This window comes from Centropristis striata, chromosome 6 (genome assembly GCF_030273125.1).
Source record: "Centropristis striata isolate RG_2023a ecotype Rhode Island chromosome 6, C.striata_1.0, whole genome shotgun sequence".
Taxonomy (NCBI): Eukaryota; Metazoa; Chordata; class Actinopteri; order Perciformes; family Serranidae; genus Centropristis; species Centropristis striata.
In genome coordinates this window covers 24,307,892-24,330,995 of record NC_081522.1, presented here as the reverse complement: position 1 = coordinate 24,330,995, position 23,104 = coordinate 24,307,892, and the positions used below count along the sequence as shown (strand labels likewise).

The window sequence follows — 23,104 nt, the reverse complement described above, 5'->3', positions numbered from 1 at the left end:
GTCTTTTTTGGTCATTTTGTGTCTTTTTTGGATCATTTTGTGTCTTTTTTTGGTTGTTTTGTGTCTTTTTTTGGTTGTTTTGTGTCTTTTTTGGTCATTTTGTGTCTTTTTGGTCATTTTGTGTCTTTTTTTAGTCATTTTGTGTCTTTTTGGGTCATTTTGTGTCTTTTTGGGTCATTTTGTGTCTTTTTGGGTCATTTTGTTTACTTTTTTGGTCATTTTGTTTCTGTTTTGGGTGATCTGAACTGTGCGTGTGAGATTGTGTTCAGTGAGCGGGGTTCGCGGACAACATACATGTTAAATTGGGGGTCTCAACTCAAAAAGGTTGAGAACTACTGCAGTTTATTACATCAATACATTAGAATATGATGGAAAAGTAAATTTCCAGAAGTTCAAGTTAAACAGCCCCAACCAGGTATTGAGTCATATAGATGACATACTTTTCAGAGGCCAACATTTCCATATTAAACATACTTTTCAAAGTTGTTTTTTTGTAATATTCATAATTTTTGAGACATTGAATTTTAGTTCTTCATTAAATGTAAGCCATAATCATTAGAATTAGAATAAATTAAATAAATGAAGACATGAAATGTTTCATTCTGTGTGTAATGGATCTATATAATGTGTTATTTCTACTTTTTGAATTGGATTACTGATATATATATAAACCTTCTATGATATTCTCATTATTGAAATGCACCTGTACACTAAATTTGCAATGATAGGTCATTTAAATGTTGCAATGCATCAAACCTTTTGATCATTTTGGTAAACTTTCCAGTTCCCGTATGAGCAACAGTGGAAAATCCACCTGCGTGGTGAATACAGTTTCCATTTATTTAGGTCAAAGCTTTACTCTTAACTGACTTTCTGTGGTTGTGTAAAGGTGTAAAGCACTCCAACTGACAACTGTGGGGAAAACCCATAGACTGTATATGAATAATATGGCTCAGACACGGAGGTTGCCGCCTGGGAAAACAGGCTTTTCTATATATATTTATATATATTATTATTATTACATTATATTATTATTATTATTATATATTTTATATTTTTACAGACTTTTTTTTACCACCTATTATAAAATGGTATTATTATTATCTATTATTATTGTTGTTATTATTATTATTATTGCATTATATTAATATTATAAATATATTTTTATATTTTTATACAGTCTATAGGAAAACCTCATTTCCCACAATGCTCCGCCCCGACTGACGTCAGTGTTTCTCTCCGGTCAGCTGATGTAACTGTACAGTAAACTGTGGTTCAGTGTAAAGTAGCTTAGAGAGATGACAACAGCTAGCACAGCTCTCCACTGGCTCCCACTGTTGTTCAATTGGTAGAGTTATTGATTAGTTAACGGGTAAGAATGACACGAGTCAACAATTTCTCAACAGTCGAGTTATTATTATCTTAAGCGCTAACGTTAGCTAACTAATGCTACAGCTGTTTAACCTGTGCAGCTAGCTAGTGAAGGGCTAACTGAGTCACCTGTGATGGTCAGGGGCTGTCATCATAACGAAGGAGAAGCTGACATGGAAGACTGCCATGAGGAAGAAGACATGATAGAAATACCTGAGCTGCCTCTGGAGGTGAGTTCACCTGCCCGTGGGTAGGTTTTTTTAATCAAGGATCAATTTTCATTTATCTTTTATTTATTTCTGGAGGAATCATTGAGGGCAACACCTCATTTACTATGATGTGGAGAGTTAAAACACAATGAAGAACAAACAGCACAGAGAAAAACATTAAAAAATAGTTGCATTGAAAGGCAGAGTTATTGGTTATCATAGTTTAGTTATTGGTTATCATAGTTTAGTTATTGGTTATTATAGTTTAGTTATTGGTTATCATAGTTTACTTATTGGTTATCATAGTTCAGTTATTGGTTATAATAGTTTAGTTATTGGTTATCATAGTTTAGTTATTGGTTATTATAGTTTAGTTATTGTTATCATAGTTTAGTTATTGGTTATAATAGTTTAGTTATTGGTTATCATAGTTTAGTTATCAGTGTTCAGTTATTGGTTATCATAGTTTAATTATTGGTTATCATAGTTTAGTTATTGGTTATTATAGTTTAGTTATTGGTTATCATAGTTCAGTTATTGGTTATAATGGTTTAGTTATTGTTCTCATAGTTTAGTTATTGGTTATAATAATTTAGTTATTGGTTATAATAGTTTAGTTATTGTTATCAGTGTTCAGTTATTGGTTATAATAGTTTAGTTATTGGTTATAATAGTTTAGTTATTAGTTATCATAGTTTAGTTATTGGTTATCATAGTTTAGTTATCAGTGTTCAGTTATTGGTTAATATAGTTTAGTTAGTGGTTATCATAGTTTAGTTATTGTTATAATAGTTTAGTTATTGGTTGTCTTAGTTTAGTTATTGGTTATCATAGTTTAATTATTGGTTATCATAGTTTAGTTATTCGTTATAATAGTTTAGTTATTGGTTATAATAGTTTAGTTATTGGTTATCATAGTTTAATTATTGGTTATCATAGTTTAGTTATTGGTTATCATAGTTTAGTTATTGGTTATCATAGTTTAATTATTGGTTATCATAGTTTAGTTATTGGTTATCATAGTTTAGTTATTGTTATCATAGTTTAGTTATTGTTATCATAGTTCAGTTATTGGTTATATTGGTTTGGTTATTGGTTATCATAGTTTAGTTATTGGTTATAATAGTTTAGTAATTGGTTATCATAGTTTAGTTATTGGTTATCATAGTTTAGTTATTGGTTATAATAGTTTAATTATTGGTTATCATAGTTTAGTTATTGGTTATCATAGTTTAGTTATTGGTTATAATAGTTTAGTTATTGGTTATCTTAGTTTAGTTATTGGTTATCATAGTTCAGTTATTGGTTGTCATAGTTTAGTTATTGTTATCATAGTTTAATTATTGGTTATCATAGTTTAGTTATTGGTTATCATAGTTTAGTTATTGGTTATCTTAGTTTAGTTATTGGTTATCATAGTTCAGTTGTTGGTTATCATAGTTTAGTTATTGTTATCATAGTTTAATTATTGGTTATCATAGTTTAGTTATTGGTTGTCATAGTTTAGTTTTTGTTATCATAGTTTAGTTATTGTTATCATAGTTCAGTTATTGGTTATAATAGTTTAGTTATTGGTTATCATAGTTTAGTTATTGGTTATCATAGTTTAGTTATTGGTTATCATAGTTTAGTAATTGGTTATCATAGTTTAGTTATTGGTTATCATAGTTTAGTTATTGGTTATCTTAGTTTAGTTATTGGTTATCATAGTTTAGTTATTGGTTATAATAGTTTAGTTATTGGTTATCTTAGTTTAGTTATTGGTTATCATAGTTTAGTTATTGGTTATAATAGTTTAATTATTGGTTATCATAGTTTAGTTATTGGTTATCATAGTTTAGTTATTGGTTATCATAGTTTAGTTATTGGTTATCTTAGTTTAGTTATTGGTTATCATAGTTTAGTTATTGGTTATAATAGTTTAGTTATTGGTTATCTTAGTTTAGTTATTGGTTATCATAGTTTAGTTATTGGTTATCATAGTTCAGTTATTGGTTATCATAGTTCAGTTATTGGTTATCATAGTTTAGTTATTGGTTGTCTTAGTTTAGTTATTGGTTATAATAGTTTAGTTATTGGTTATAATAGTTTAGTTATTGGTTGTCTTAGTTTAGTTATTGGTTATAATAGTTTAGTTATCAGTGTTCAGTTATTGGTTATCATAGTTTAATTATTGGTTATCATAGTTTAGTTATTGGTTATCATAGTTTAGTTATCAGTGTTCAGTTATTGGTTATCATAGTTTAATTATTGGTTATCATAGTTTAGTTATTGGTTATAATAGTTTAGTTATTGGTTATAATAGTTTAGTTATTGGTTATAATAGTTTAGTTATTGGTTGTCTTAGTTTAGTTATTGGTTATCATAGTTTAGTTATCAGTGTTCAGTTATTGGTTATCATAGTTTAATTATTGGTTATCATAGTTTAGTTATTGGTTATAATAGTTTAGTTATTGTTTTTATAGTTTAGTTATTGGTTATAATAGTTTAGTTATTGTTATCATAGTTTAGTTATTGGTTATCATAGTTTAGTTATTGGTTATGAGTGAATGTTGTCAGATGTTCCAGGTAGATGCAGCAGAAAAACTGAAAGCAGTTTTTCCAAATTCAGTATCTGTCTGGGGAACATTGAGCATTAATCACTAGAGTGTGTAGGATAATTACTATGTGAGCAGTTTAATAAAGTGCGGAGGTCTGGTGACAGGTCGCCTATCAAGACTTTATGAATGAAGAGGAACCAGTTCATGTCTCTCTGATAGATAAAGTCCATCCCACCTTGTTGTGTAGTATGCAATGGTGGGAATCACTGCCCTGTAATGTAATGCTGTATTTCTATCTCTGGCTGCAGATCATAGTTTACATCCTGAGGTTTCTTCATGCTTCAGACAGGAAGGAAGCCTCACTGGTCTGCCGCAGTTGGTACTATGCCAGCCAGGACTTGCACTTTCAGGTGATTAGCCTAATGCATGAAAAAACACCGAGTGTTGACTCCCAGGAAGGTGTGTAAGTGTGTATGCTTGAGGGCAGAGTTAACCCCATGTAACCTCCCGCTGTGCAGAAGAACGTCACCTTCTGCGTCCCCGCTTCAGCCTCGTCCCTGGAGATGATCAGAGGTCTGGGCAAGAAGTCCCGCTGCAGCCTCATTATCAGCCAGCTGGATGGGTTCAGCATGTCCAGGTCACTGCTTCTGGAGGTGCAGTATGCTATTCCAATTAAAAACTATTCACTTCTTGGGTTAGCATGAATGCAGATAGTCCCGATTAGTCTTATAGTCAATATTAATCTAATATTCTAATTAACTGTCTATTGAGATTCTCAGGTCTTTTCATATCTGAAGATCAGTGTTAACCTTAATGACTATAGTAGAGTAACAGCTTTAATCATGGTGAATAGTCCTTTAAAATGTTCTAAGTAACTATATCAATTAAAGAATTAGTAAAACTAATTATTCATTTTACAAAAGGACACCTGAAGCTCCCTCATAAATCCCAAATGAGTCCGTCTTTATGCTACACTGCATCAAGGCCAAAGAACAAAAATAGGAAGCAGAAGTGGATGGGAGGATTCTGTCTGTATTTAAATATGCCTCCCTCTGTATTCAAACATAGCTTTTGTTGTGGAAATTATTTTTTGCTGCTGTCATGTGATGTTTTCAATTCAAATGATCACACGCTGCCCTGCGTGCCCAGAGAGTCCTTCCACCTACATGGCTAATAAAAGCCTTTTGAAAAAGTCTGAGAAAACACAGATTGAGTTGGATTTTTTTGCCTGGCAAGAAAAGAGATCCCCTCCTGAAAGACAAACACTGTTGTATCAGCCAGGACCAGGACCAGGACCAGTTAGAAATGCACATTGTCTTTAGTGTTTTCTTTGCATGTTATCACTCTTATGATTTTAATTTCCTGTAAAACTGACCAGGGCGTATTCCAGTCATTACTAGTCACATTGTGGTCCAAAGTTCAGAGTAGAAGCAGAAGTTAGTTCTCCCTCATTCACCCTTATCACAATAATGTGCACGTGTGAACTGTAAAACCTCCACTGTTGCTGGGAAAGATAAGGACAAAGACTAATCTATCGCACCTGCAGACCAGTCCATTCATGGTTTTATTTTGTAACGCTATAACCATCACGCCGGTAATAATATTAATAATATGTCATTTTTCCTGGCATGGAAACAGCATTGCTCTCTCTCTCTCTCTTTCTCTGAAAATTTCACCGGAGAAGACACGTACCAACCAGAATGAGCAATACAAACGACAACAAAGAAACATTAAATGACGACAAATAGATTGAAACTACAAGAGATACAAAACAACTGCAAGAGACAAAAAGACACCACAAAGAGACTCAAAGCAATTATGAAAAGGGGTAAAACAACCACAGAAACACAAAATGATTAAAACAAGACATAAAGTTACTACAAAGAGACACAAAACAACTTCTTCAAAAAGGGGTAAAACAACCACAGACGAAAAAGATTTAACCCCATGAGGACAATTACAAAGTGACATGTAACAATGACAAAGACACACAAATATTCAATTCAATTCAATTCAATTAACTTTATTAATCCCACAAGGGGCAATTCATTTTGAGCAGCAGGTTGTCGTGGTTCATACGGCCCACATGGCCAGCAACAAATCCTTGATAAAAACAGGCCTGACAGAGAAAGAATTTAGATTCCTGAGGAGATGAATTCTCTGTTGTCCTTGCTTTACTATAAAATCTGTGTTCACATCAAATTTGAGATGGTCGTCAAAAAAGGTCCCCAAGTATTTGTATGATGAAACAATTTCAACTTTTTTGTTATGTATGATGCACTCGGTAGGAATTTCCTTCTTACGTCTAAAATCCTAAATCCTAAAATTAATTCTTTGGTTTTGGATACATTTAAATCCAAAAAGTTACAGTCACACCAGGAAATAAAATCAGTTAGGGCGCAGACTGGAAATGACTGTGAAAAGAAACACAAAGAGCAAAGAAATACAAAATGATAATCTGCCCATGTGTCCCTCCTCATGTCTCTGGACTTCCTCTTCCTGTCTCACCTGTCCAGGTGGGTCTGTGTCTGGGCTCCAAGCTGGAGAGCTTGTCTCTGCCTGGCAGCAGCATCACAGAGGCATCTCTGCTGACCCTCCTCCCCCGCCTCACCTCCCTCCGCAGGCTGGACCTCAGGGGCCTGGACAGCCTCTTCATGTCTGGGGCGTTCCTCTCCAGGGAGGAGCACAGACAGCAGGTATGTATGTATGTATGTATGTATGTATACATACATACATATACACACACACTACTGGTCAAAAGTTTTAGAACACACCAACTTTTCCAGAATTTTATTGAAAATGATGCAGTTTAATGTCTCAGTGTACTCTGAAATGAATGCACATTTGCAACATTTAAAATTCTTTATTGAGCATGATAGTGTTTTGAAAGTAAAAAAAAGATTCAAAATCACATTTTATGTTGGACTAAAGGACTAAAAAAAGACATAAAATGACCAAAAAAAGTCACAAAATGACAAAAAAAGACACAAAATGACCAAAGAAGACACAAAAAGACACAAAATGACTTACAAAGACATGAAAAGAATTCAAAAATGGACAAAATAGCCCAAGACTCCATAGAGTTAAGTTGTTAACCCATTTCTTGTTCCCTGAAAAAGGCCTTTTTCTATAATTCTGAAATGTACATTATTTTTCAGTTTTGGTTAAGCTTACCTTTTTTTATTTACCTCTGGCGGTTCACCACTTACCTTTGTACCCTTTCAAGCTGTTCATTGGACTTGAACTGCTTGAATTTCAATAAAGAATTGAAAAATTGTGGTGTTCCAAAACTTTTGACCGGTAGTGTATATTATGAGGTAGACCACTGTTCATAAGGCTGGAGCTGACCAGACTGCCTACATGTCTTCCTCAAGCATAATCTTTTCTCTTTTTAACTGGCGAAATATTAACAACAAAACTTAATCAAAGCTGTTTTTTCTTGCCAAATGATGCAATTCCAAATAACAATCCCATCAGATTGTATTCTGCCCCACAGAGTCAAAATGCACTTAATGCACATTTGGACAAACTGAGTTAACCCATAGACTGTATATAAATAATGGACGTAGTCACCGTGGCGTCACCCGTTGGTTTGTGGCCAGTTAGAAGCCTCGAGTTCAGCGTTATACTCGTCGCCATCTTGTTTCCGATACGGGGAGCAGACCATATCTGGACTGTGGAGGAGGAGAGGGATCTGATCACTGACTACAGCCTCTCTACACCTCAACCTGACTGAGAGAAGCTGCTGCTAATTCATGTTAGCATTAACTGAGAGGGTAGTTTGGGCGAAAAACAAACAAAATGTACGTTACTTACCTCAGAAAAATGACCAGCGACTCCTTGGAGTGTCTGTTAGACAGACAGACAGACGGGAAATTCAGTTGTCACAGCAGTCCGGTATTCAAGTACAATAAAATACAATAGAATAAAATACTGAGGTAGCATAAATAAAAACAACAATAGAAAAAAACACAGAATAGAACAAGGACACTTAAGAAGTTAATAAAAGATCAGTTGGTAGGATGGTTGGCAAGATGATGGTAATAATTAAACTGGTGATATGATGCAACAATGCTATAGTGACTAGACGGTATATAATAATAATAATAATAATAATAGTACAGTATATAATATAATATATAATATAATATGTAATAATACATAAACAATATAAAAATAAATGAAATGAAAAATATAAATGAAGTAATTTAGTACTTGTTTAGTACAACAAGACATTTTTAATGAACAAAACGTTCAAATAACGTAGTTAATAAATCTTAACTTTTTATATCAGTTCCACATAGTAAATCTTTCTATCCATTCTGTTTGCAGAGCTTTATTGGTTATTTGTTTGATGTATCAGTGCTCCACCTTGTTGTCCAGGTGCGGTCAGCTCTGTGTGGTCTGGAGGAGCTGGACCTGTCCAACCTGCGCTACCTGTCTGACCTCACCTTCAACCGGCTCACCGGCTGCACGCCGCACCTCCGCCGCCTCTCGCTGGCCGGCTGCCATATTGCCTTTGAGTTTGACCCGTACAGAGGTTGCCCCGTGGGAGCCGTGAAGGACTCCTCAGCGTTGCTGTCACTGAGGAATTTGAGGAAACTGTTGACGGAGCAGAAATCCACTCTGGTAGCTCTGGACCTGAGCAGAACCTCCATCACTCCAGAGTCACTACGCACTATTGCTCAGGTCAGGATGCCTTCAGGCCTTCAACAGCTTCTATTAGTTGTTCTTCATGAATTTAACTTTTTTACCCTTTTATTTGTCTTTTTTATCTCTAACTCTGTTTTGGATGGAGTTTTTATTACTATTTTATTTTATTGTTTTACTGTTTTTAGTATTTTATTGTTTTCATTGTCTTTGTTTATACCTATTCTGCACTACAGAGCAAAAAGGCAGTAACTGCATTTTTGGTCAAAAATGAGTTATCATTTGTTATGTGACAAAACATCTTATCTCAAATGTGTGTCGTTTTGGAGAAAAAAGGTAGTCGTTTGTACGGTAACTAAACGGCTGGATTACAGGATAACTTTAAAGTCATTTTTCTCAGTTCTGCACTCTGCGTAGTTACTGCCTTTTTGCTTTTTAGGGCAGTATTTGTGTATGATTTATTCTATTTTAATAACTGTACAGCACTTTGGTCAACTGAGGTTGTTTTTAAATGTCTATAAATAAACTTTGACTTGACTTGACTAAACTAATCAAGCAATGTGTTGGTGCCTATGTGCTGGTTTATGCATAGGTTTGCTTTTATACTGGTTAAGATTCAGTTTATTATGTAGAAGAGTTTCAGTTCCTCGTCCTCATAGAGGCCACATATTGCAGGATTATGAGTCAAGTCAAGTCAATTTTATTTATTTAGGCCAAAATCACAAATCACAGATTTGCCTCAAAGGGCTTTACAGACTGTACATGGTACGACATCCTCTGTCTGTCCTTAGACCCTCACATCGGCCAGGGAAAAACTCCTTAAAAACCCTTTTAGCAGGGGAAAAAGAAGAAGAAACGTCATGAGCCTGTGTCGAGCCTCACTCACGCTGTACAAGCACGCTCAGTGTCGTTGGTCCCGCATGGCATTCTTAGCTAAAACATCTGAACCAGCACCTCCCAACAGCTAAGGCTGTGTCGAGCCTCACTCACGCCGCACAAGCACGCTCAGTGCTGTTGGTTCCGCATGGTTTCGCACGGCATTCTTAGCTAAAAGTGACAAGTTAGCAAAAACATCAGAAGCCCAGCCCTAACTATAGGCTTTGTCGAAGAGGAAAGTTTTAAGTTTCCTCTTGAATAAAGAGAGGGTGTCTGCCTCCCGAACTGAGACTGGGAGATGATTCCACAAGAGAGGAGCTTGATAACTGAAGGCTCTGGCTCCCAATCTAGTTTTAAGGACTTTCGGAACCACAAGTAACCTAGAATTTTGGGAGCTTAGTGCTCTAGAAGGGTAATATGGCATTATGAGGTCTTTAAGATATGATGGTGCCTGACCATTTAGAGTCTTCTTTCATTTCTTGGTGTTCCCTCTGTTCCAGGTGGAGGGTTTAGTGTTAGAGGAACTGTGTCTGCACGGCTGTAAGGAGCTGACCGACTACTCCATGGAGGTTCTGGTGAAGCACCAGCCGAGCCTCCACAAACTGGACATCAGCGCCTGCACAGAGCTGACCAGCAGGTCTGTGGAGGCCATCGCACAGGGCCTGAAGGCTCTGACTCACCTCTCCTTGTCCCGCGATTGGAGGATCACTGAAAAAGGTGCACTGAGTTTATATTTGTTGTTACAGCCCTCGGCATCAATGAGACAGCGTAGAGTTCAACTGGTACAAAATTGTATTCCATCGCCGAGCACCGTGAAACTAAAACACATAACAAAATATCAATATTTGCACATATTAAAAGTTCACACATTTTACTTCATTAGATAGTTTATGTTTTCTTTAAAACCCACACTCTACCCACAGTCAACCATAAAACTCCAATATCACACATAATATATTAAACCAAACAAATATATAACAATGTATGAATATAACATAACACATGAAACCAAAGAAATACACTACTGGTCAAAAGTTTTAGAACACACCAACTTTTCCAGAATTTAATTGAAAATGATGCAGTTTAATGTCTCAGTGTACTCTGAAATTAATGCACATTTGCAACATTTAAAATTCTTTACTGAGCATGATAGTGTTTTGAAAGTAAAAAAAAGATTCAAAAATCATATTTTATGTTGGACTAAAGGACTAAAAAAAGACACAAAATGACAAAAAAAAAGACAAAATGACCAAAAAAAAGACACAAAATGACTAAAAAAAGACACAAAATGACTAAAAAAAGACAAAATGACCCAAAAAAAAAGACACAAAAAGACACAAAATGACCCAAAAAAAGACACAAAATGACTTACAAAGACATGAAAAGAATTCAAAAATGGACAAAATAGCCCAAGACTCCATAGAGTTCAGTTGTTAACCCATTTCTTGTTCCCTGAAAAAGGCCTTCTTGTATAATTCTGAAATGTACATTATTTTTCAGTTTTGGTTAAGCTTACCTTTTTTTATTTACCTCTGGCAGTTCACCACTTACCTTTGTACCCTTTCAAGCTGTTCATTTGACTTGAACTGCTTGAATTTCAATAAAAAACTGGAAAAATTGGTGTGTTCTAAAACTTTTGACCGGTAGTGTATATGACAATATATGAATATAACATAACATATGAAACCAAACAAAACACATGCCACTATTGTTTCAATGCCACATACCTCGCTTCGCCTACCAAGGGTGCAAACTTTCCTCCAAATGAATGTTAACAGGTCCACCAACCAGACTGCATTCAGCTTCTCTGCTCTACCTCACCTGCTCTTTGTGTGGCAGCCCAGGTGAACGTGGCAATCACAGGTGTGTGGTGAGACCAAGAACATGAATAAAACATAACCCAAAGAAAGAGACCAAAAAACAACAACCCTGGAACATGAATGGTGCATAAACCATTAAACTACGTTAGTGACCATCTCAGCTGGTCACTAACATTTGTTTTTGTCTTTATCACAGACTTGAAGGTTGAATGTTTAAATATAGCCAAACTAAAAGTCGCTAACACTTTGCTTATTAGCTGTTATTAGACTTTAATATTTGTTGTGTTTGAGGGAAAATGTACTTGCGAGAGCAAAAATCAGGGAGTGACCAAGATTTTAAAGATTCATCTTCTGGAGACGATATTAATATCTACAACATGAACATTTGGCCATTTGTTTTTGAGATAACTTGTTGTTAATAATTGATGATTGATATCAATAATTGATTAATTATTGATGGTCAAGGGCAGCAAACATTAAGAATCATTCTTTGGGGAATGTTGACATGTTTAGTCAATCTGGCCAGTATAGTAATAGATGGCCATATAGACATTATAATAATATGGTGATTAACTTAACTCAAACCCTACTTATTGTCTGTTTTACTCTAATGGGACTATAATTTACCATATAATCATTCTGCTGTATGGAGTGCTGCAAGGATGATGGTTTTCTCTACGCAGCCCAGAAGCCTTCGTCTACAGAAAGCCAAGAAGGATTTTTCTATTGGGTTTTGGAAATATTGTACTCACACGTCTCAGGATAATTTTCACAAATGAGCACCACTTTTATGATTTTTTAATTGTGTAAATGCAATCACCAAAAGCAAAAAGCTATAAAGGAACTCTACCGCGGTCTCATGACTCATTGTCACCAGAACTAAAGTGACAATGATGCTGTTGTCCACAACCTCTTAGTCTTATTCTGCCACGGCTGTTATCAAGACATGTGAAAGTGGGATATGAACATTTTATGTTGTTGAAAAAAACACGCAAAATCTCCCACTTGTGTTAACCACTGACCTTATTTCAGTCCTCTAACGGTTAGAAGACTGAAATAAGGTCAACCCATTGAAACAAAGCCACAGAATGGAGACAAAGGGTCCTGGAGGGGAACATGCTGACTCATCTCCTGTTTTTAAAACTCATTCCTGCAACACTCTGTTGACATGAAGCTAGCTATTGAGACCATAAACTTATCGTGAAAATGTTTACTAAGATAATAAATCAAAAGTGAAAAGTAGGGTTGTTTTCTACTAGACTTCTATGCTATTGGACTTATGTTTGTCGCCCCCTGCTGGCCACCAGAGAGAAGGATTAAGACCTGTCTGTTCTGCTTTACATGTCAGGCCTGTAGACGATTCACGGTCTATAGTGACACTTCAGAGTGATGCCTTTGTTTCCTCCACAGGCCTGGCAGAGCTTCTGTGTGTGTCGTCCCTGAGGAGCCTGGATCTGTCTGAGTGTCTGCATGTCGGTGGAACAGAGATCGTGAAAGGTTTGAGTGAGTCTGGAGCTGCCAGAGCTCAGCTGGAGACCCTCAGCCTCAAGAGCTGCACCTACATCAGGGTCAGCCTGAGTGTGTGTGTGTGTGTGTGTGGACAGGATGTGTGTTTACATTTGTGTCTGAGGCCCCGTTTACACGAGGACGCTTGCGGGTAAAAACGACAAAATATTTTATCAGAAGTGCCTTTCGTTTAGACGGTGATGGCGTTTTTGGGGCTTAAAGACGCAAAAATCTGAAACCACCCTCCAAAGTGTAAAAGTTGAATCCGCTCCTCCGTAGCGTGTCGTCTACACTGACAAGACACAAAACTCTGATCTGATCTGCTCACGTCACGTATGTGTTTACGTCACATACATGCTCCAGTACAGGAAATAAACAAACGTGGGATTATTTCCATGGTGGGACCTTCAAGCTGCTCTGGCAGCTCTAATAAACTTCCAGGAGTCTTTCCACCAAATGTACAGGATATGTACAGATAGTATTAGTGAACAGAGAAGGATCTGGAATTACCTCCATCACATTCTGGATGCAGCAATTGGTCGGAGGAGCCAGACGGCTGTGAACGAGACCTGGGAGATCTAGTGATGGTGGAGAACTTTGTGGAAGGAGTAGCTGATGAAAATACGTGGTGTGAAAACTTCTGCATGCCCAAAGATGCTCTTATGGCTTTAAGTGATGCCGCCTGGCTGCATACAATCCAATTTCACACACTTTTGCGTCACCGTATGCAGCAGATATCCTCCTGAAAACGCTCGTCTAAACGAGGAATAAAAAGTGAAGACGTGACGCCACTTTTGCGTCTTCTGTTCAGACCGTCCTCGTGTAAACGTAGCCTGAGTGAAAAATACACAGAAACAACTTGAGTCCTCCTTCCTCTCTGCAGGATCTTGCAGTTTTCTCTCTCACCCAGCTGCTCGGGGGAACTCTGCGTGAGCTGGACCTGACGTCCTGTGTGAACGTGACGGATCTGTCAGTGCGAGCGATAGCTACGTACCTGCAGCGTCTGGTGGTCCTGCGGCTCGGCTGGTGTAAAGAGGTCACAGACTGGGGTCTGCTGGGGATGGTGGAAACTACCAAATGTGATCCGGACCAGGAGATGGTGAGAACCACACACAGTTTACAGTACCTGTGCTTTTTAGCATTAAAATAGTGTCATAGGGGGCGTTCCCGGTGGCACACCTGGTAGAGCGCACACCACAGAGGCCCAGTCCTCGTAAGCCAGGGGTGTCAAACTCTGGCCAAATTTGGCCCGCCGTGTAATTTTATGTGGCCCGCGAGGCAATACCAAATTATTATATTATTGTACTATAAAAGCTGACCCGCCTGTATTATACGGCGCATTTACCGCTAATACTACAAATCCCACAATGCCCTGCTGTTGTTTTGGCGCGTCAATCAGGACAGGACCCAGAAACGCTCCTCTGTGACAGTCGTCATAGCAACCTCAAGCTAGAGCTGTCTCCCAGCTACCCCTTCCCAAAAATGGAGAAAAGAAAGGCAGAATTTATTAACCTGTTGAAAAAGTTTATTTTGATATTTAAACCAGAAGGATGCAAATAGAAAAGAGGCATACGATTTTTATTTAGTTTTTATTTAATAAATTAATGACATTGATGTGTTTTTTATTTGAAATTTGATTTTGCATGTCTGCACTATTTAGTTATATATTGTATGTTTATAAGCGTTGCTGGTTCCATATTTAATGTTAAAGCAAAACATGTTTGATATATATTAAAAGGTTTATTTGTTCAATGTTGGCCCGCGATTTTATTCAAGTTTTAAATTTTGGCCCATTGTGTATTTGAGTTTGACACTCCTGTCATAAGCGGACGATCCGGTTTCGAATCCGGCTCGGAGCCTTTTCCCACATGTCTTCCCCTCTGTCTCCCCCTTTCACTAAATAAAGCTACAAAACGCCCAAAAAATATCTTTACAAAAAAAAAAAAAAAATAGTGTCATAGCTGTTATACTGAAGTTGTAGGATATTAAAAGTTCTGACTGGAGCCACAAACCACCAGGAATCAGGGTTGCTTTAGTTTAATTTGCAATTTATTTATCTTTTGATGATAAATAGGGAAAAGGGGATGCTTGCAGGATGATTGCCATGGTTCTAAACAAAAGAGAGAACAAATTACAATATTTTGGCCAAACAATTCATACATCCATTCTTTAAATCATATTAAATGTGTCTGAATTAAAAAAACAAGAATTTCACAATAATGATTAACCAAACTCATAATCCTTACTATTAATTAACAATTCAGATATAACAAATATAACAAATGATCAATTAACCTTAATGTCAGACACACAATAATTCAAAGGAATATAAAGAAACTACTTACATTGGAGTTCAACTAGTGATGGTCCGCTGACACTTGAAGCTCCGACACATGCGCGGTAGCTCATGAAGCAAACGTCCCGAAGCACTGTGCCGAGGCGTGGTTTGGTCATGTGACCGAATCACCAACACTATTGTGGAAGTGAACCGCTACCTCGCTGATCTCTTTCCCCACCCACCCATGAACCTCTTTACCAATGAACCCCAAAACATTCTTTGCCAAAATCCATAATATAATCTGTATTTGCACCAGCCCCATGTGAAAATGTATGAATGTAGCAGCACCATTTAAATGTTTCATAACACAAAAGTGAAGTCTATATAGGGTAACAGACAGGTCAAATAAGAAACATGGTCTTCAATAGTTAATGTCTTTATTATTACTAGCAATATTATTATTTATTTGATTTTTTTAAGCTTATTTTTTTTGGCATTTTTCATGCAGTAATAGATAGAAAGGGGGAGACAGAGGGGAGGACATGCGGCAAAAGGACCTCAGGCCGGATTCGAACCCGGGTCCACCGCAGCAAGGACTCTGCCTTACTGGTGCGCGCTCTACCAGTGTGAGCCACCGGGACGCCCCGTTACTAGCAATATTGTTGTTGTATCGATTCGAAACATACAGTCAACTAGTGTAGTTGAAAACAAACCCATGAACCAATCAATGACACGTCTCGGTTGCACTTCATTTTATTGACCACTAGATGTCCTACTGGAGCACTATGTGTCATTGAAGCTTCGAGTAATGAACCATGTTTTGTAAAAAAGTGTCGAAGCTTCAACAAAGCCTCGATCAGCCATCACTAGCCACAACCCTGAGCCACCACTGGGTGCCTCCTCCTAGTGGAGAGGAGGAGATGAACTGGCACTTTCTAACAGAAGTTCTTATCTCAACAGGGAGACAAGGGTCCCAGGTTCACCCGGACCTTCGGCAACATGGGCTTCTTCAAGCCTCCCCGTATGCCGTTTGAGGATCGGCCCAAGCTGGTGACCCAGAACGACCTGCAGCAGTTCAAACAGCAGGCCGGAGCTTCACTTCTGGCTCTCAGCAGGCTGCAGGAGCTCGACCTCTCCGCCTGCCCCAAACTCACAGACAGCAGCATCACACAGGTGGGAGGCTGAGCAGAGGCAAGAGCTTCAGTTTGCAGCAGAATATTTGAACAAAAAAAAACCTGCAGTCGGGAGTTAAAGCTGTCCCTCCTCTCCTCAGGTGGTGCGGTACCCAGAGCTCCACCGTCTGTCTCTCTCCATGCTGCCGGAGATCTCTGACGCCAGCTTGGCGTCGGTGGCCTGGCACTGCCGCAGCCTGACCAGCCTGGCGCTCAGCCACTGCCCCGGGATCAGCGACCACGGACTGGCTCAGGCTGCACCGTACCTGCACCGGCTGCAGCACCTCTACCTCTCCTGCTGCAACAACATCACTGACAGGTGAGTTGATTTAACCCTTGTGCTTCACTTTAAAAAAGTTGTTTTGATGTCCTTAGAGCAGTAGTTCTCAACCTTTTGAGTCGCGACCCCCGATCTAACATGCATGTTGTCTGTGACCCCCGCTCACTGAACACAATCTCACAGTTCAGATCAGACAAACTCAGTTGATAGGATGAATTTTGGACAAATAATGAAGCACAAAATGACCCAAAAAAGAAACAAAATTACCAAAAAAAGGAAACAAAATAACCAAAAAAGACAGAAATTGACCACAAAATGATCAAAATAAGACACAAAATGACCAGAAAAGACACAAAATGACCAAAAAAAAGACACAAAATGACCATAAAAGACACAAAATGACCAAAAAAAAAGACATTAAATGACCAAAAAGACTAAAACACATTAACACATGAACACTTTAACACAGTGGAGACAGAGCTGACTTCCAAAATGATTTGGCGACCCCCAGAAATCATCTCGCGACCCCAATTGGGGTCCCGACCCCAAGGTTGAGAATAGCTGCCTTAGAGGACAAAAATGTCTACATCAAACTGCCATAAAAATAAATATTTAATTGATTCTTTACCAGTGTCAGTCCTGATATAATTATAAAAATGTCATTATCAGAATTGTTAATCCTGTTAATGTGTTTGTTAAGATTATACCACTATTTTTATATAAAAAAAATACGTTATGTTATGTGTTATTATTGTATTTAATTATTATCAAATGCCAGGGGGAGATTTAAAAGTCTGGACTATGTCAAGGATTTGCGAAAACCTTGTTTCTGATGCATTTCATCAAACACTTCTCCATAATATCGCAGCAATAACCTGAGTGAAAATTAGGAAAATAGCATGTATGAAAATCAGTCTAGTGGAAAAATAACAAAAACTACAGTTTTGAGCTTTGGGCTCTAGATTAAAAGCCAGATATAATACGATGCATAATTTAATGCTGTACAGAGCGTGGACTCAAACATTTTAGTGGGTTTCAGTAGTTAATTTTTGTTACTGAATGTTTTTATTTTGGTGACTCAGTTTATTATAGAGTTGAGGCTGAACTTGCAAAATTTAGAAAAATAAACCGACAGCCTTGCCAAACTTCCAGCAACATGCATTAACACAGCTGAGACGGTCCTGAAACGTCAAATTAAGGCCCCGTTTACACGAGGACGCTTGCGGGTAAAAACGACAAAATATTTTATGGGAAGTGCCTTTCGTTTGGACGGTGACGGCGTTTTGGGGGCTTAAAAACGCAAAAATCTGAAACCACCCTCCAAAGTGTAAAAGTTGAATCCGCTCCTCCGTAGCGTGTCGTCTACACTGACAAGACACAAAACTCTGATCTGATCTGCTCACGTCACGTATGTGTTTACGTCACATACATGCTCCAGTACAGGAAAATAAACAAACGTGGGATTATTTCCATGGTGGGACCTTCAAGCTGCTCTGTCAGCTCTAATAAACTTACAGGAGTCTTTCCATCAAATGTCCAGGATATGTACAGATAGTATTAGTGAACAGAGAAGGATCTGGAATTACCTCCATCACATTCTGGATGCAGCAATTGGTCGGAGGAGCCAGACGGCTTTGGACGAGACCTGGGAGATCTAGTGATGGTGGAGAACTTTGTGGAAGGAGTAGTAATGGACAAAAAAAGACACAAATTTACCACAAAAAGACACAAATTGACCAAAAAAGACCCAAAAAGGTGCAAAATGGCCCAAAAAGACAGAAATTTACGACAAAATGACAAAAAAGACAAATTGACCAAAAAAGACACAAAATTACAAAAAAAGACACAAATTGACAAAAAAAGACACAAAATAACCAAAAAATACACTAAATGACAAAAAGACACAAATTGACCAAAAAGACACAAAATGACAAAAAAGACACAAATTGACCAAAAAAGATGCAAAATAACCAAAAAAACACAAAATAACCGAAAAAGACACAAATTTACCACAAAATAATAATAATAATAATAATACATTTTATTTGGAGGCGCCTTTCTTGGCACTCAAGGACACCGTACAAAGGATAAAAAAGAAACAGCAATAAAATACACAGAATTAATAACAATACAATACAATATTGGACAGGGTAAAAGTCATCAGACGGAATAAGCAGTTTTAAACAGATGTGTTTTGAGTTGTGATTTGAAATGGGGGAGTGAGTCAGTGTTTCTGAGTTGGGGTGGTAGTGAGTTCCAGAGGCGGGGAGCAGAGCGGCTGAATGCTCTGCTCCCCATGGTGGTGAGACGGGCGGAGGGGACAGACAGGTGTATTGAGGAAGAGGATCTGAGGGAGCGGGAGGGAGTGGGAACATGGAGGAGGTCAGACAGATATGGGGGGGCGAGGTTGTGGATAGCCTTGAAAGTTACCAGGAGGACTTTGTATTGAATGCGGAACTGAACCGGGAGCCAGTGGAGCTGTTGGAGGACAGGGGTGATGTGGTGGATAGAGGCGGTTCTGGTGATGATGCGGGCAGCGGAATTCTGGACCAGTTGAAGTTTATGGTGTGATTTTTGAGGGAGGCCAAAGAGGAGAGAGTTGCAATAATCCAGACGGGAAGTGACAAGGCTGTGGACGAGGATGGCAGCAGTGTGGGGGGTAAGGGAGGGGCGGAGGCGATTGATGTTTCGTAGATGGAAGTAGGCAGACCGGGTAATGTTGTTGATGTGGGATTGAAAGGATAGTGTACTGTCCAGGATGACACCCAGACTCTTAACCTGGGGGGATGGTGAAACAGAGGAGTTGTCGATGTTGAGGGAAAAGCTGTCAGTTTTGGATAGAGTGGATTTTGTACCAATGAGGAGAACCTCTGTTTTATTACTGTTTAGTTTAAGGAAGTTTGAGGTGAACCAGGTTCTTATTTCAGAGATGCAATCGGTGAGGGAGGTGGGCGGGAGAGAGGACGAGGGTTTAGTGGTGAGGTAGAGCTGGGTGTCATCGGCATAGCAGTGGAAGTGAATGTTGAATTTGCGGAAGATATTGATATTGCCGAGGGGAAGGAGGTAGATGATGAAGAGGAGGGGCCCCAGGACAGAGCCCTGGGGCACACCTGAGGTGACGGAGGAAGGGATGGATTTGTGCGACTTGAGTTGAATGAACTGAGTGCGGCCAGAGAAGTATGATGTGAACCAGTCCAGGGAGGTGTGGGTGATGCCAATGGAAGAAAGCCTGCTGAGGAGGGTGGTGTGACAGATGGTATCGAAAGCTGCACTCAGGTCGAGGAGGATGAGGATGGTGAGGAGTCCAGAATCAGATGCCATAAGGAGGTCATTGGTGATTTTGATGAGTGCTGTTTCAGTGCTATGGAGTGGGCGGAAACCAGACTGGAACTGTTCATAGAGATTATTGTGGGATAGGTGAGAGTGGAGCTGGGAGGCAACAGTTTTTTCCAGGATTTTGGAGATGAAGGGTAGATTGGAGATAGGGCGGAGGTTGTTGAAGTTGGATGGGTCAGCGCCAGGTTTTTTCAGGATTGGGGTAATGGCAGCAGTTTTGAAGGGTGTAGGGACGGTTCCAGTGGTGAGAGAGGAGTGGATGATGGCAGAAATGAGGGGGACCAGAGAAGGGAGGCAGGCTTTAACAAGTTGTGTGGGCAGGGGGTCCAATTGACAGGTGGATGGCTTGGATGTCCGGATGAGTTCTGAGATTTCTGAGAGAGTGGGGAGCTGGAAGGAGGAGAGTGGGTGTGTGGGTGGGGGAAGGTCAGCTGAGGTGCTGAGGTGAGGCAGTGATGCGAGGTTCTGGTGGATGTTCTTGATTTTATCTGTGAAAAAGGACATGATGGCATTGCAGGAGGAGGTTGTGTATAAGTGAGGGGGGAGAGAGTCCTGGGGTTTGGTGGTATTGTTGAGTAAAGAGAACAGTGACTTGGAGTTTCCTTCATTTGCAGTGATTAAACTGGAGTAGTAGTGGGTTTTTGTGCTGGCAATGGAGTCCTTATAGTGTAATATGTGGTTATTGTAGATTTCTTTGTGTATGGTGAGACCAGTTTTCCTGTGGAGTCTTTCAAGTTGCCGACCTTTGGTTTTCATGAGACGGAGATCGGGGGTGAACCAGGGGGCGGAGACGGTGAAGGAGACGGATCTGTTTTTTAACGGAGCAAGAGAATCGAGACTGTTGTGGAGTCCATTGTTGTAATGACAAACCAGATCAGCGGGAGTGGACAGATTATGGATGTCAAGGAGGCCGGAGGAGTGAATAATTGAAGTGAGAGTGGCGGGGTTGATATTCTTTATATTCCGGTAAAAAATGAGGCGTGGTGTTTTGGAGATGGAGAGAGTGAGTTTCACTGTAAATGAGAGGAGAAAGTGGTCGGTTATGGGGAGATCATCAGCGGTTATGTCCAGAGGGGTGAGACCAGAGCAGCAGATTAGGTCCAGAATATGTCCTTTGGAGTGTGTGGGAATGGTGGTGTGTTGCTGTAATCCAAAACTCTCTAGGCAGGATGTGAAGTCTTTGGTAAGTGGCAGATTGGTATTGTCCATGTGGATATTGAAATCCCCCAGCAGTATAATGTTTGGTGAGTGAGAGGATAGATGGGTGAGGAAAGCAGCAAAGTCAATTAAAAAGTCACTATTGGGTTTTGGGGGGCGGTAGACAGTGGCAATGATGGTTGGAGTGGGACCAGACAGCTTACAGACAGAGGACTCGAACGTACTGGAGACGGGCACAGATACCTGCGAGACTTTCCAGTTCTCGCGATAAAATATCGCGAGACCTCCTCCCCGACCAGAGCCGCGGGGATGACAGATGTAAACAAACCCACGAGGAGTGGATTCGTTGAGCTGGGAGTAATCCTGGGGCTGTTGCCACGTCTCAGTTAAACATAGAAAGTCTAGCTTACGGTCTGTGATGATGTCCTGGATGAGATGTCCCTTGCCTGTCAGTGAGCGGATGTTGAGCAGAGCGAAGTTGAGTGGCGTGCTGTCGCAGCTGGTGGTGGTGCTAGCCGACCGGGCTAGGCGGGCTAACACGCTGTGGTTGACAGCCCGGCTGGTGGAGTGTGGAGGGCGACGAGTCCGGCGTCGGGAACTGGACCAGATGGACTTTATTGCTGTTGAGGTGTTGTGTTGAAAGTTCCGACGGGACCCTCGGTGGATGTATCTCTGGCGGGGCAGGAAGATGATGTCCGGGTGGAGGTGAAGAGCCTCTGGCGTTGGTCCAGGCAGGTGATGGCGCAGCCGGAGCAGGTCAGTGGCCGAGTACTGGATTAGACCCGCCACTGGCAGGTGGACGGGCAGTACAAAGAGCCAGACACAGACGAACAGGATGTATGTCCTACCGGCCCACATTGTGGACGAGGACTCAGGCAGCGCTGACGGCCAGAAAACGCCAGGTGAGGATCACACCGGGACAAGACAGCTGAGCGAATAGTGACAGCTCACGTAAACGACAGCGCCAGCAATTCTTAAAAGTATTCCAGAATGAGGGCAATTACACTGTCCGATTAGATCATAGGACCTTAAATCAGCCTGGAACGTTAAAAGTTAAAAAGTTACCGGCGAGCAGCGGCAGCTAGTTGCGCCAGCGTTCACTCGTCGGCCATGATCCAAGTCAGATCTTGGATCAAAAAGACCCAAAAAGGTGCAAAATGGCCCAAAAAGTCGGAATTTGACGACAAAATTACAAAAAAAGACAAATTGACCAAAAAAAGACACAAAATGACAGAAAAAGACACAAAATGACCAAAAAAGATGCAAAATGGCCAAAAACAGCCAGAGGGAGATCTAGTGATGGAGGAGAACTTTGTGGAAGGAGTAGCTGATGAAAATGTGTGGCGTGAAAACTTCCACATGCCCAAAGATGCTCTTATGGCTTTAAGTGATGCCGCCTGGCTGCATACAATCCAATATCACACACTTTTTGCGTCACCGTATGCAGCAGATTTCCTCCCGAAAACGCTCGTCTAAACGAGGAATAAAAAGTGAAGACGCGACGCCACTTTTGCGTCTTCTGTTCAGACCGTCCTCGTGTAAACGGAACCTAAGAACAGCAACATTTTCCTCCTGATGTACTGGAGTTAAAATAAATTCCTTATCTCTTGACCTTTGACCCCTGCAGGTCCTTGTCCCTCCTGGTGCAGCACTGCAGGCGTCTGCAAACACTCGACATCTCCAGGTGCAAAAACATCTCGGTAACAATGGTGGACGTCCTCCAATCAAAGCTGCCCTTCTTGGAAAACGTCCACTACAAATACATCGGAGGGGCTGATCATAATCTCTCCCTCTGACTGAGGGACTGAACCTTTCAACAAAATGCACAAAAACTGAACAAAATGTTGAAAGTTGGGAACACCCCCCTGTAAGGGATTTAAACATTTCATATCCTTGTTCATGCTTTAT

At 39.7% G+C, this 23,104-nt stretch overlaps 1 protein-coding gene across 1 annotated transcript; it reads left to right on the top strand.

The window, feature by feature from the left end:
* Nucleotides 1-1,259: 1,259 nt before the first annotated feature.
* On the top strand, nt 1,260-23,053 carry fbxl9 (F-box and leucine rich repeat protein). Its single transcript, XM_059334578.1, has 11 exons — nt 1,260-1,601; nt 4,429-4,530; nt 4,639-4,773; nt 6,637-6,816; nt 8,504-8,809; nt 10,147-10,363; nt 12,877-13,034; nt 13,856-14,071; nt 16,211-16,423; nt 16,524-16,741; nt 22,824-23,053. Exons 1-11 carry the CDS (start codon nt 1,506-1,508, stop codon nt 22,990-22,992), a joined length of 2,010 nt encoding a protein of 669 aa, XP_059190561.1. The 5' UTR covers nt 1,260-1,505; the 3' UTR covers nt 22,993-23,053.
* The last annotated feature ends 51 nt before the right edge of the window (nt 23,054-23,104 follow it).

What these genes read in the sequence shown, in the direction of transcription:
- fbxl9 (XM_059334578.1), top strand. Translation starts at nt 1,506, where the DNA reads ATGGTCAGGGGCTGTCATCATAACGAAGGAGAAGCTGACATGGAAGAC. An exon ending in CCAGGTCACTGCTTCTGGAG is followed by an intron (nt 4,774 to 6,636) that starts GTGCAGTATGCT and finishes TCACCTGTCCAG; the next exon opens with GTGGGTCTGTGTCTGGGCTC. An exon ending in TGCAACAACATCACTGACAG is followed by an intron (nt 16,742 to 22,823) that starts GTGAGTTGATTT and finishes TGACCCCTGCAG; the next exon opens with GTCCTTGTCCCTCCTGGTGC.